Raw genomic sequence first — 14437 nt, forward strand, 5'->3', positions numbered from 1 at the left:
GGATATTCAATTGTTTGAAAAGTGAGTTGAGTGTCTGTTTTTTTCTATCTAATAGACAGGAAAAAACAGACAGCCAACTGACTTTTCAAATATTTGAATTCCCCCCAATGAGTAGAATGTATCCCCACTACCGTGGATACAAAGGAAATTAGAATTTCTGCATGTGAATAACAAACATTTAAAATATTCCATCCATGTCTTGTACTCACAACAATGTGTATAGGAGGAAGACCTTGGAGCATACTGTCTGGGGCCAGCAGAGGCGACATGTAGGGGTTATGTACAATCGCAGACGTCTGCAAGGTCATATTAGCAAAGCCATTCTGTGAGCGCAGTGGCTGAAATCCCTCTGGGAAGCCCAGCATGTGTGAGCTGGAGTTGGAATGCGGGGATGAGTTGTCCTCATTGGAGTGCAAAGGGGGAATGTTCTCCTTGGAGTGCAAAGAAGGGTCTCTATCAAAGGAGTGTTCGGCCTCACTCTCTGTCAGGAAGAAATTGACCTGGTCCTGTGGGCTGCTTGGAGACAGCGGCTCTTTGGCTCCAGTACTTGCTAGCACTGACAAGGAGGGAGGTGACTGCTGGTCCTTCACAGAAGAACCACTACTGCAATGAGGTCCAATCTGTGATGCGTTATCTGTGCGTTTGTTCTGTGCTCTGTTTTGTGCGTTGTGCTGGCTCTGCGATCCCCCTGGCTGGCTGTCCTGCTCCGTGCTTTGCTCACTGTACTGATGCCGGCTTAGGTCCTGGCAGGTCTTGCTCTTTAAGGACACCTTGCGGTTTACAGAGCTTTCTTCTTTCAAAGCTGTCTCTGATACACTCTTCCTCACTGTCCCTGTAACAATGATAAGACACAGAAGTAGTTAAAGTCATACATTTAGACACAGAGTATAACTGTTCATTCAGACTAAATGAGTGTTCCGGAAAGATGATGCTACTTACCAGGACTTTCCTTCTCCTTGTTCCCCTCCATTAGATTACTCAGCCAGGATGCAGCCCCTTGTCGGATGTCTCTGAGAAATAAAGCAGTTCCTCTCTTAACTTGACTCACAGCACTCTGCTTTTCAACCACTCGATCATCTATTGGGACATGCTCAGTGCCTGTATAGAGACAGCAAAGTCAGTGAGCGAGAAGTTAAGGAAAGAACCGGGATGTGCCCTACAGAAAGGTGTCCCGATACCCAAGAACCAATACCTGCATAGGCGCTCAGACACTTTGACAACACACTGAGCGGCAGCAGCGGATCGATCAGAGTGAGGAGGCGGGAGGGGGACGCTGTGGCCTGTAACAGTGTGGCTGGGTAGGCGGCCATGATCCCGTCTGGTAATCTAACACCAACAGAGGCTGCGCGCAGTGACACGGTGATACACAGGTTACCACCAGCGCTGTCACCGGCCAGGCATACTCGTTCACCAGTGGAACCTGATAAGATAGAGACAAATGAAGTTCACTCTCAATGGGTCTGATTTACCATCACATGTTATATGAACTCTAATAATGCCAGTATAGTATTGGCAACTCCACTGGTATCTATAAATGGTTATAGTTTATGAGCCGATGACTGCTGAGAAAGAAATATCGCTATAGGGTATGCCTAAACTAGGCATGTGTAGCTGTTGCCCATAGAAACCAATCAGATGCTATCATTATCTAGGATACAATATAGAAATGATAGCTAGAGTCTGACTGGTTGCTATGGGCAACAATTACTTTTTATTTTAAGACGCTTTAGTCAATTTACCTCTCTGAGCAAAATGTTGGTAATGGATTTAATTAATATTTATTTAACGCCAATATATTCTGTAGTGATATTCAATACACTAAAACAATATCCACTCCACCCCCACAGATCTCACAGTCTGATTCTTCTACCCCAGACACACATAACAATTTAGTCAGAAGCCAATTCATCTATTAGTATATAACTGGACTGTGGGTGGAAACCGACGTGATACAAACTCCACACAGATAGCGAAAAACAATGAGAGAGGAAGATACTAACCCAGCAGCCGGCAGTGTTTGATTGCCCAGCAGTAAGCGTAGAAACAATCCTCCAGAGCCCTCGGGAAAGGAGCCTCAGGAGCAAGTGAGTAATCCACAGACAAGATAGGAGCTTCTAGTTCCTGCGCCCACGTCCTCAGGTATGGTTCATGGGACTTAGAGGTCTGAGCTACAAAACCCCCACCGTGGAAATGGATAATCAGGTCAGGAGAAAGGGGGGCCGGGCGAGATCTCATATGTAGGTCCAGACTCAAGGGCCCTTCAGGCTTCATGAAAGCGTTAAGTTGTTCACTCTCCTGAAACACAAGACGTATATGTCACAGAGTAGGGACAATGGGGGAACACAACTCTGTGGCCTCTTGGATCTAGTCAGAAAACCATCTACTGTTGCAGATCAGACATTGGTGAGGCAGGGCTTCATGTTAATTCTACTGCAGTAAATAGAAACACATGTGACTAAATAAGTGTTTCTCAATCTCGTTCCTCAGGACCCCAAAGAGTTCACATTTTAAAGGTCACCTAGGAGGTGCACAGGTGTACTCATTATTCACTGACAAATTTTTTATTCACTGACACATATTAAAAGATCCTCAGGAGGAGCTAATTATTTCCCTTGTGATTTTGTGAGGTAACCTGGAAAACATGAACTGTTTGGAGTCCTGAGTACAAGTTTGAGAACCTATGAACTCGATTATATAACAAACTTGGAGAACTGGACACTTTGGATGTCATCCTTAAACCACAACTGCAGGATAAGACTTCTAGCAGTTACAGGTGTAAGATTCTACAACAGACAGATCTTCTCAGATGCTCCATTTACTGACCTGTCCCTCGCGCAGCTGATAAGAGATGAGCCGCATGTGCACCGGCCCTGGTCCGGTATGGGCTACAGGAGGGTTGATGGTGACCGTGCGCTGCGGATCCGACAACAGAGGCATCTCTAGTGGCTGGGGTGGCACAGTTAGGGTCTTGTTGATGCGAACAGTTGTAGAAGCTATTCCGACCAAAGACTGCATGGGGAGAAAGGATGAATTTAATATACAGAATTCATGATCAAATGAGAAGAAAGAAGAGTCACAGAAGTAAAAAGAGGAAGGATCCAGATATGTGGCACTACATTACTACTGTACTCATTTGTTACACTTATATCTAAAACTCAAACTCATAACTGGCTGTTCCAATGCTATTCACTCTCATCATTACAGTCTGTCTGGGAAAGGTTTGAGGAGTCCTTCAACACTGCATCTAACACATTTCCAATAGCTGTCTGTGATTGATATCTTTACTGATATATACTGTAAACTGGCTGAATAGAAATAACAGAAGGTTAGACGGTAGGTAGACGGTGCCTACCCTAGACTCACTGACACACAATGCTAAATCATTTGCTTCTGGGTGGAAACGTTGTCTTCTATTAAACAGGAACATGATGATGTCTTCATGGCTTCTAACTGCATCACACACAGGGGGTCATTCCGAGTTGATCGCTCGCTAGCAGGTTTTAGCAGCCGTGCAAACGCTATGCCGCCTCCCACTGGGAGTGTATTTTAGCATAGCAGAAGTGCGAACGAAAGGATCACAGAGCGGCTACAAAGTTTTTTTGTGCAGTTTCAGAGTCGCTTCAGACCTACTCAGCGCTTGCGATCACTTTAGACTGTTAGTTCCTGTTTTGACGTCACAAGCACTCCCTGCGTTCGCCCAGCCACGCCTGCCTTTTTCCTGGCACGCCTGCGTTTTTCCAAACACTCCCTGAAAACTGTCAGTTGCCACCCAGAAACGCCCACTTCATGTCAAATCACTCTGCGGCCAGCAGTGCGACTGAAAAACTTCGCTAGACCCTGTGTGAAACTACATCGTTCGTTGTAATGGTACGCTGCGCATGCACATTGCGCCGCATACGCATGCGCAGCAGTGCCGTTTTTTTGCCTCATCGCTGCACAGTGAGCGAATGCAGCTAGCGATCAACTCGGAATGACTACCACAGTGGAGGGATTAATTCACATACCCAAAAACCCTAAAGAAATGAAATACTCTGCTACGATGCTAAAAACTTTAGCGCACACTTGCTCGGAATCTGAAGCCGAGTGACAGGATCAGTGGCAGTCTGCATGGTTATTAGACTTACTGCCCAATGTCACTGCTGATATTACAGTGCGTGCGGTCAACAGTATTCTTCTCTTACATTGCTTTCTCAAACTTTCCAAAGTATGCCCTGTTGTCCATCATTCACACAATAACTTTATTTCACACTCCACCTATTAACCTGAGAAATCGGAGTGATAAATTCAGCAATCGCTCCACAGACTGCACCCCTTATCACCTTTCCTGGGCACATTCTGGGCACCACACCATTGCCTATAACTCACCGTCAGCACTTCCATCTCTGTAATGTTCCAGAATGTCTTCCAGAAGTTCACATCCAGGTTCTGTGTGATCCTTTCAAACTCTGCTCCCCGTAGCTCAGGGTCAATGGCATACCTCCCACTTATAAAGAAGGAGCTGGCAGCTACACCTACATGGAGAGGGATGGGAATAATCACCTTGTTGTGGGTCACACAGTATATTACAATCCCTGCACTTTACAGAATAACTAACAGAAGTAGGTGCAGTGGCAGTTACCTGCCTGATACACACTTACCATAGTAAGCTGAAAGAGCTCCATCTGCTGTCAATGAGAGCATTACAAGAGGAAGAGGGGAGACAGTCACATTACAGCACAGATGGTGTCCTCCTTACACACATATAAGCAAATACACATCTGCTTTACATAACACAAGCCATGCACATGCATGACAAGGCACACTTTGAAGAATTATTATACAGACTCTCTGTAAAGCGCTGTGTAATATATTTGAGCTATATAATTAGAGGACAATTATAAGATTGATATCTTGTGAGACTTTTTTTATACATATACACACATATATATCTATAAAAGACCCATTCTCTATTTTTGAAGTTCTGACTTTTGTATATTATTATTTCTGTGGCTGTCTTATAAGTTGGTGGAATAAGGGAGACCTTCAGCTATCTAAGCAGCCAAGAAAAGAGAATGCCCAGGTTATCTAAGCTATTTGACATGCAGCAACATGCACAGACAAGTTCCTAAAACTAACAGGTATGCTAAACTGCATTCCACTAGAGGGCGCCAACTATCACCAACTCTTCTGATCAATGCACGGGAACATTTGAGAGGAATAACTGCACATGCAACAAGATACAATCATTCTCACACTCTCCGAAAAGCCAAATAATTGCAAATATGAAGAATTAAAAAAAAAAATAAGAATTTACTTACCGATAATTCTATTTCTCGTAGTCCGTAGTGGATGCTGGGAACTCCGTAAGGACCATGGGGAATAGCGGCTCCGCAGGATTCTGGGCACATCTAAAGAAAGCTTTAGGATCACCTGGTGTGCACTGGCTCCTCCCCCTATGACCCTCCTCCAAGCCTCAGTTAGGATACTGTGCCCGGACGAGCGTACACAATAAGGAAGGATTTTGAATCCCGGGTAAGACTCATACCAGCCACACCAATCACACTGTACAACTTGTGATCTGAACCCAGTTCACAGCATGATAATAGAGGAGCCTCTAGAAAAGATGGCTCACTACAGCAATAACCCGAATTTTTTGGTAATAATAATTATGTACCAGTATTGCAGACAATCCGCACTTGGGATGGGCGCCCAGCATCCACTACGGACTACGAGAAATAGAATTATCGGTAAGTAAATTCTTATTTTCTCTGACGTCCTAGTGGATGCTGGGAACTCCGTAAGGACCATGGGGATTATACCAAAGCTCCCAAACGGGCGGGAGAGTGCGGATGACTCTGCAGCACCCAATGAGAGAACTCCCGGTCCTCCTCAGCCAGGGTATCAAATTTGTAGAATTTTACAAACGTATTTGCTCCTGACCAAGTAACTGCTCGGCAAAGTTGTAAAGCAGAGACCCCTCGGGCAGCTGCCCAAGATGAGCCCACCTTCCTTGTGGAGTGGGCATTTACAGATTTTTTGGCTGTGGCAGGCCTGCCACAGAATGTGCAAGCTGAATTGTACTACAAATCCAACGAGCAATAGTCTGCTTAGAAGCAGGAGCACCCAGCTAGTTGGGTGCATACAGGATAAACAGCGAGTCAGATTTCCTGACTCCAGCCGTCCTGGAAACATATATTTTCCGGGTCCTGACAACGTCTAGCAACTTGGAGTCCTCCAAGTCCCTAGTAGCCGCAGGCACCACAATAGGTTTGGTTCAGGTGAACGCTGAAACCACCTTAGGGAGAAACTGAGGACGAGTCCTCAATTCCGCCCTGTCCGAATGGAAAATCAGATAAGGGCTTTTACAGGATAAAGCCACCAATTCTGACACGCGCCTGGCCCAGGCCAGAGCCAACAGCATGACCACTTTTTCTGTGAGATATTTTAACTCCACAGATTTAAGTGGGTCAAACCAATGTGACTTTTGGAACCCAAAAACCACCTTGAGATCCCAAAGTGCCACTGAAGGCACAAAAGGAGGCTGTATATGCAGTACCCCTTTAACAAACGTCTGAACTTCAGGGACTGAAGCTAGTTCTTTTTTGGAAGAAAATCGACAGAGCCGAAATTTGAACCTTAATGGACCCCAATTTCAGGCCCATAGATACTGCTGTTTGCAGGAAATGTAGGAATCGACCCAGTTGAATTTCCTCCGTCGAGCCTTACTGGCCTCGCACCACGCAACATATTTTCGCCAAATGCGGTGATAATGTTTTGCGGTTAAATCCTTCCCGACCTTGATCAGGATAGGGATGACTTCATACGGAATGCCTTTTTCCTTCAGGATCCGGCGTTCAACCGCCATGCCGTCAACGCAGCCGCGGCAAGTCTTGGAACAGACAAGGTCCCCGCTGAAGCAGGTCCCTTCTTAGAGGTAGAGGCCACGGATCCTCCGTGAGCATCTCTTGAAGTTCCGGTTACCAAGTCCTTCTTGGCCAATCCGGAGCCACTAATATAGTGCTTACTCCTCTCCATCTTATCAATCTCAGTACCTTGGGTATGAGAGGCAGAGGAGGGAACCCATACACTGGATTGGTACACCCACGGTGTTACCAGAGCATCTACAGCTATTGCCTGAGGGTCCCTTGACCTGGCGCAATACCTGTCGAGTTTTTCCCAACGGTTTATAATCATGTGGAAGACTTCTGGGTGAAGTCCCTACTCTCCCGGGTGGAGGTCGTGCTGAGGAAATCTGCTTCCCAGTTGTCCACTCCCGGAATGAAAACTGCTGACAGTGCTATCACATGGTTTTTCGCCCAGCGAAGAATCCTTGCAGCTTCTGCCATTGCCCTCCTGCTTCTTGTGGCACCCTGTCTGTTTACGTGGGTGACTGCCGTAATGTTGTCCGACTGGATCAACACCGGCTGACCTTGAAGCAGAGGTCTTGCTAAGCTTAGAGCATTGTAAATGGCCCTTAGCTTCAGGACATTTATGAAGTGATGTCTCCAGGCTTGACCTTAAGCCCTGGATATTCCTTCCCTGTGTGACTGCTCCCCAGCCTCGCAGGCTGGCATCCGTGGTCACCAGGACCCAGTCCTGAATGCCGAATCTGCGGCCCTCTAGAAGATGAGCACTCTGCAACCACCACAGGAGGGATACCCTTGTCCCTGGTGACAGGGTTATCCGCTGATGCATCTGAAGATGCGACCCGGACCATTTGTCCAGTAGGTTCCACTGGAAAGTCTTGCGTGGAATCTGCCGAATGGGATTGCTTCGTAGGAAGTTTTTACCCAGAACCCTTGTGCATTGATGCACTGAGACTTGGTTCGGTTTTAGGAGGTTCCTGACTAGCTCGGATAACTCCCTGGCATTCTCCTCCGGGAGAAACACCTTCTTTCTGGACTGTGTCCAGGATCATCCCTAGGAACAGAAGACAAGTCGTCGGAACCAGCTGCGAATTTGGAATATTGAGAATCCAATCGTGCTGCCGCAACACTACCTGAGATAGTGCTACACCGATCTCCAACTGTTCCCTGGATCTTACCCTTATCAGGGAATCGTCCAAGTAAAGGATAACTAAAATTCCCTTCCTTCGAAGGAATATCATCATTTCGGTCATTACTTCAGTAAAGACCCGGGGTGCCGTGGACCATCCCTACGGCAGCGTCTGAACTGATAGTGACAGTTCTGTACCATAACCTGAGATACCCTTGGTGAGAAGGGTAAATTTTGACATGAAGGTAAGCATCCTTGATGTCCCGAGACATCATGTAGTCCCCTTTTTCCAGGTTTGCAATCACTGCTCTGAGTGACTCAATTTTGAATTTGAACCTCTGTATGTAAGTGTTCAAAGATTTTAGATTTTAAAATCGGTCTCACCGAGCCGTCTGGCTTCGGTACCACAATAGTGTGGAATAATACCCCGTTCCCTGTTGCAGGAGGGGTACCTTAATTATCACCTGCTGGGAATACAGCTTGTGAATGGCTTCCAAAACTGCCTCCCTGTCAGCGGGAGACGTCGGTAAAACAGACTTTTGGAAACGGCGAGGGGAATACGTCTCGAATTCCAATTTGTACCCCTGAAAATATTACCTGAAGGATCCAGGGGTCTACTTGCGAGTGAGCCCACTGCGCACTGAAATTCATTGAGAACGGGCCCCCACCGTGCCTGAACTTGTAAAGCCCTAGCGTCATACTGAGGGCTTGGCAGAGGCAGAAAAGGGTTTCTGTTCCTGGGAACTGGCTGATCTCTGCAGCCATTTTCCTCTCCCTCTGTCACGTGCAGAAAAGAGGAACCCTTTTGTTCGCTTGCCAACCAGGACTGCGCCTGATAATACGGCGTCTTATTTTGAGAGGCGACCAGGGGTACATCCCCTTTTTTTTTAAGCCAATACTTCCAAATGCCGTTTGGAATCCGCATCACCTGACCACTTTACTGGTAGAATTGGACAACGCACTTATACTTGATGCCAGTCGGCAAATATTCCGCTGTGCATCATGCATATATAGAAATGCATCTTTTAATTGCTCTATAGGCAATAATATACTGTCCTTATCTAGGATATCAATATTTCCAGTCAGGGAATCCGACCACGCCAACCCAGCACTGCACATCCAGGCTGAGGCGATTGCTGGTCGCAGTATAACACCAGTATGTGTGTAAATACATTTTAGGATACCCTCCTGCTTTCTATCAGCAGGATCCTTAAGGGCGGCCATCTCAGGAGAGGATAGAGCCCTTGTTCTTACAAGCGTGTGAGCGCCTTATCCCCCCTAGGGGGTGTTTCCCAACGCACCCTAACCTCTGGCGGGAAAAGGTATACTGCCAATAACTTTTTAGAAATTATCAATTGTTATCGGGGGGAAACCCACGCATCATCACACACCTCATTTTATTTCTCAGATTCAGGAAAACTACAGGAAGTTTTTCCTCACCAAACATAATACCCCTTTTTTGGTGGTATTCATATTATCAGAAAAGTGTAAACATTTTCCATTGCCTCAATCATGCAATGTGTGGCCCTATTGGAAATCACGGTTGTCTCTTCACCGTCGACACAGGAGTCAGTATCCGTGTCGGCGTCTGTATCTGAGGTAACGGGCGCTTTAGAGCCCCTGTATGAGACGTCTGGACATGCACAAGCTGAGTAGCCGGCTGTCTCATGTCAACCACTGTCTTTAATACAAAGCTGACACTGTCACGCAATTTCAACAGTACATCTACTCAGGTGTCGACCCCCCTAGGGGGTGACAACACTATTACAGACACACTACTCCGTCTCCACATCATTTTTCTCCTCATACATGTCGACACAAACGTACCGACACACAGCACACACACAGGGAATGCTCTGATAGAGGACAGGACCCCACTAGCCCTTTGGGCAGACAGAGGGAGAGTTTGCCAGCACACACCAGAGCGCTATATATATACAGGGATAACCTTATATAAGTGTTTTTCCCTTTATAGCTGCTGTATTGTTTATACTGCGCCTAATTTGTGCCCCCCTCTCTTTTTTAACCCCTTTCTGTAGTGTAGTGACTGCAGGGGAGAGCCAGGGAGCTTCCCTCCAACTGAGCTGTGAGGGAAAATGGCGCCAGTGTGCTGAGGAGATAGGCTCCGCCCCTTTCTCGGCGTCCTTATCATCCGTTTTTCTGTATGTTTTGGCAGGGGTTAAATGCATCCATATAGCCCAGGAGTTATATGTGATGCATTTATTTTAGCCATATAAGGTTTTTATCGATTTATTGCGTCTCAGGGCGCTGCCCCCCCAGCGCCCTGCACCCTCAGTGACCGGAGTGTGAAGTGTGCTGAGAGCAATGGCGCACAGCTGCGGTGCTGTGCGCTACCTTATCTGAAGACAGGATCGTCTTCTGCCGCCGATTTTCCGGACCTCTTCGCTCTTCTGGCTCTGTAAGGGGGCCGGCGGCGCGGCTCCGGGACCCATCCAGGCTGAACCTGTGATCGTCCCTCTGGAGCTAATGTCCAGTAGCCAAGAAGCCCAATCCACTCTGCACGCAGGTGAGTTCGCTTCTTCTCCCCTTAGTCCCTCGATGCAGTGAGCCTGTTGCCAGCAGGTCTCACTGAAAATAATAAACCTAAACTAAAACTTTCACAAAGAGCTCAGGAGAGCCCCTAGTGTGCACCCTTCTCGTTCGGGCACAAAGATCTAACTGAGGCTTGGAGGAGGGTCATAGGGGGAGGAGCCAGTGCACACCAGGTGATCCTAAAGCTTTCTTTAGATGTGCCCAGAATCCTGCGGAGCCGCTATTCCCCATGGTCCTTACGGAGTTCCCAGCATCCACTAGGACGTCAGAGAAAGTAAAAAAAAAAAAAAAACATCATAATATTGAGTGTGAAAGAGCTGGTCAATTGTCACAGTTATTTCAATATAGGTTAAACAACCGGGTATGACAGTCTCTTTCACAAACCACTCGGCCAACGTAGAGACTTACTTATTCCAGACCCATGGCGCTTGTAATTCTCCCCGAATGACACCAGCCCGATGGAGATGGTCTGCAAGAATGGGCGGATGGACGGAGTAAACTGCAGGTAGAAGACGGACAATGGGGAATGAGAAAAGAGTAGGTGTGAAAACAGCAAAAGAACGGCAGAAGCCAGGATGAAGGCTGCAGGTTAGGAGACAGGAATCAGGTGACACGACAAAGGCCATATACTTGGGAAGTAAGCTTAAAGGAAATGTCAAAATATGTAAAAAAATAAAAAAAAATGCTAGAGAAGTGTGTGGTTTGTTGTAAGGAGTACGTAGATTGTGCAAATAGATTGTCCTGTTATCTTAATCCCTTTATCCCAACAAGATGCAGTATAGTGCTCATATATCCCTCAGGTCTTATCAGTGCACAGTATAACAAATCACATCCATTCCTTCTAGCTGTCTGGTCATTCATTCCCTAAATATCAGCAAAACAAAGATGAAGACAAAGGCTGAAAACCTTAAGGAAATGTGTCTGCTGTTGTGCCAGCCATACCGGGCAACAGAACCAACAGCAGCCACAGGGTGGACATGGAGAGTTCCGGCAGTACAAGTCTGAAATTATCTTACTGGGTAGCGGTTGCGATCACACATCATATGGAGAGGGCTTATGGAGACAACCAGCATGGAAGGAAAGGACAAAGTGACCTGGAGACCACCAGCACTCGGTCAGTGTGTCTAATCCGTAGTATACTACCATAATATTCTGTACCACTGCCTGATGATTTATATGGGACTCTACATCCAATTTATAACAAATACCGGCCTACATCTAGTCACAGTAGAGGTGGACAATGTGTGGCTCCCGCCAATACAGTATATACCATAATATAGCCTAATCATTCGCTGACAACTAGCGAGGCCATTGAGGCATGAGGTGATTTGTGCCTCATTCCTCTGTCATCGGGGGTGCAAGCAGAAATCAGACAAAAGTGCTTGCGCGATGCTGTTTTGTGCCCTTAACGCGGCGGAAACAGCATGGCACCAGGCACTTAAGTCGGAAAATGACGATTGTCCCAACAAAACACCCTGTTTAGTCCGTGAGAACTGGCCTCCTTCTACATAACTGCGCGCTGAATTGAACAGCACGGGGGACCTAATTCCTGGTGCTATTCAATCCGCACTGAACTGAATTGACCCTTTAGAGAGATCGGTGAGGAGACTCTAGATGGAGGGAAGACAATGGGGAGAATTCAATTGTTATTGTTGCCAGCAACCAGCAGATGGCACCCAACAGAGCTATTAAATTGTAGCTCTGATCGGGAGCCAAGGCTGCCGGCGTTTCAGCTCGCACCCCCCTGGGGTCGGCGAGCTGAAATGTGTGAGAAGTGATCCGTTTCAGAGCTCACGCAGGAGTTATCGCATTGCACCCATTAGTTTAGTCTGGTTTAGCTGCTTTACGCAGCTAAACCCCACACTAATGGAAGCGATTGGCGCAATAAAGGCCTTCAATTGAATATGGCCCCTGCATTCTCCCATCACTGTAGACGGGAGATTAGGCAGCAATGTCAATTGAATTCCCCCCAAAGAGTTCACTTTTATTTAACACCATATTGAACAGACTGTATACATGTATATCTGAATCTAGCAGTGGGCCTTTTTCCTGCACTGAGGAAGCCTGTGGTAATTGTGTGCCTGCTGTTGGTGGTTTAAATACTGAAATGCTGCCATGTACATGTTATATAGCATTCCTATAACCACACAGCGGGAGAGGCCTGGCGTGAGTGAGCTAAAAGATGAATAAGACGCACAAGCAGACTCTGCTGATTAAAATGATATGCAGCATGCCTATATTGTATGTGTGGCTGTATCTGCATATGAAATGCTACGCTACAGTGTTTTCTATAAAACGTAGCATTTCATATGCAGATATAGCCACAGTCGCACACAGAATATAGGGATGCAGCACATCATTTTAATCAGCAAAGACTGCTCGTGCTTTCTTTTCGCATTGTTTTGCAAATAAGACGCATTTCAATGGAAAAAGTTGCACGAAAAGACGCTCTGCTCTACAAAGTCATGGCATGGCGTGACCAGAAGGGCTGTTTAATGTGCAGTGAGGCTAGATGTAAGTGGACACATCTGTACATACGGTTTCAGCATACAGCCATCTTTCATTTACGGACAAGAAGCCTTAATAAGCTAACGCCACTGCCATTTTCTCCGTTCCCATCAACCAGGTAAATCAGGAGTGAAGGGTAAACAGAGCTGAGTCACACAAGTGGACGGCATTAATGCAATCTCTGTCCCATCTTATCACTGGCACAGATAACACATATGATGTCACTACGCATGCTGAGAGTAGATCAAGGCTGCTCAGGAGTTCGAGGTCAGAGACAGCACAGTGCCAGGAATAGAGAGTGAATTACAGAGTAAGAGAAAGTGCACGTAGTGTATGATGCTGGGACACAAGGAGAAATGAGAGAGACTCTGGGGTGCCCAACAAGGGTAGAAAGAGTAGTTTAATGCTGACAACATGGATGAGGGACCTTTGTATTGTAAAAGGAGGCAACCAAATCAGATGCTTGATTTCAATTTCAACCCTGTACTAAGAAAAAAAAGAAAGAAAAAAAGACAGACTCTGGTTGCTAAGGGTTACAGCACCCATTGGTACTTCAGCCTTCGTAAATATTCCCAAGTGCATACTTTTGATTTGTGCAAATCAAATACCTAGCAGACATATTAGGGTGAAACAAGTACACACTTGATAAGAGTAACACATAGCGGTTTCGTTGCTGCGGCACATAAGCTAATTAAAATGGTATTAATATAAATAATGTTGTCCATAGGGGCACACTCACTTGGAAGCCGAGACAGCGTCCATAGAAGCAGCCTTTGTGCATGGTGCTATACTCTCGCAGGAACTCCTCGGACAGGCCTCGTTCTTGACGAAAGAAAAGGTCTCCATGCCGATTGGCAGTGAGTAGGCGCTGGGCAAAGCAGAGCAGGGCACGGAGCTGGGTGAGGGCGGCCCCATAGGCCTCTAGCTCCGCGCAGTTGTGTGCAGCTCGGAAGAAGAGGCTGCGGCGGCTGGCTGTGACATAGCGGCACTTGTGCAGGATGTGCTGGGTGCAGGCTAATACCACCTTCATCAGGCTGCGGTACCCATTGGCGGGTGTGTCAGGGTCTAAGTCAAAAAGCGGGCATACCGCAGCTAGAGCACGTAGGGCTGGCTCGAGTCCACGTGCCTGTTCCTGGATGCGGGAGAATGCCTGGACCAGACGGGAGCCAACCTCGGAGCTAGACTCCCCGAAATGTTGTATGTTGTCCTGGCACAAGGCATCCACAGCCTGGAATAGAGGCCGGGGATCCATCTGTTCGTGAGGCACAAATACCACACCTGGAATGACACAACACAAGAAAGGAAATTAGATCCCAGTTTTGTTTTTATTGTCAAGAACAATAAATATTTGCTTCTGTATAAGAATTGAGGGAAAAATGGCAAAAACAATTTCATAGATTGT

The 14437-nt window shown here is 46.7% G+C and overlaps 1 protein-coding gene across 5 annotated transcripts in view; it reads right to left on the minus strand.

Moving 5' to 3' along the window:
- Positions 1–14437, minus strand: part of LIPE (lipase E, hormone sensitive type) — a 142109-nt gene that overhangs the window by 3839 nt on the left and 123833 nt on the right. For 4 of the 5 annotated variants that reach the window (XM_063942524.1, XM_063942522.1, XM_063942525.1 and 1 more), the window contains exons 2-10: positions 13775–14313; positions 10936–11026; positions 4638–4664; positions 4366–4511; positions 2824–3009; positions 2001–2295; positions 1193–1420; positions 940–1098; positions 210–832 (exon numbers count right to left, since the gene is read on the minus strand). In XM_063942524.1, the coding sequence (XP_063798594.1) occupies positions 210–832; positions 940–1098; positions 1193–1420; positions 2001–2295; positions 2824–3009; positions 4366–4511; positions 4638–4664; positions 10936–11026; positions 13775–14313 (2294 nt within the window). Of the gene's footprint in view, positions 1–209; positions 833–939; positions 1099–1192; positions 1421–2000; positions 2296–2823; positions 3010–4365; positions 4512–4637; positions 4665–10935; positions 11027–13774; positions 14314–14437 lie in introns of those variants that run through there. The other variant, XM_063942523.1, reaches the window with a different exon arrangement.

The sequence above is a fragment of the Pseudophryne corroboree genome, chromosome 10 (genome assembly GCF_028390025.1).
Source record: "Pseudophryne corroboree isolate aPseCor3 chromosome 10, aPseCor3.hap2, whole genome shotgun sequence".
NCBI lineage: Eukaryota > Metazoa > Chordata > Amphibia > Anura > Myobatrachidae > Pseudophryne > Pseudophryne corroboree.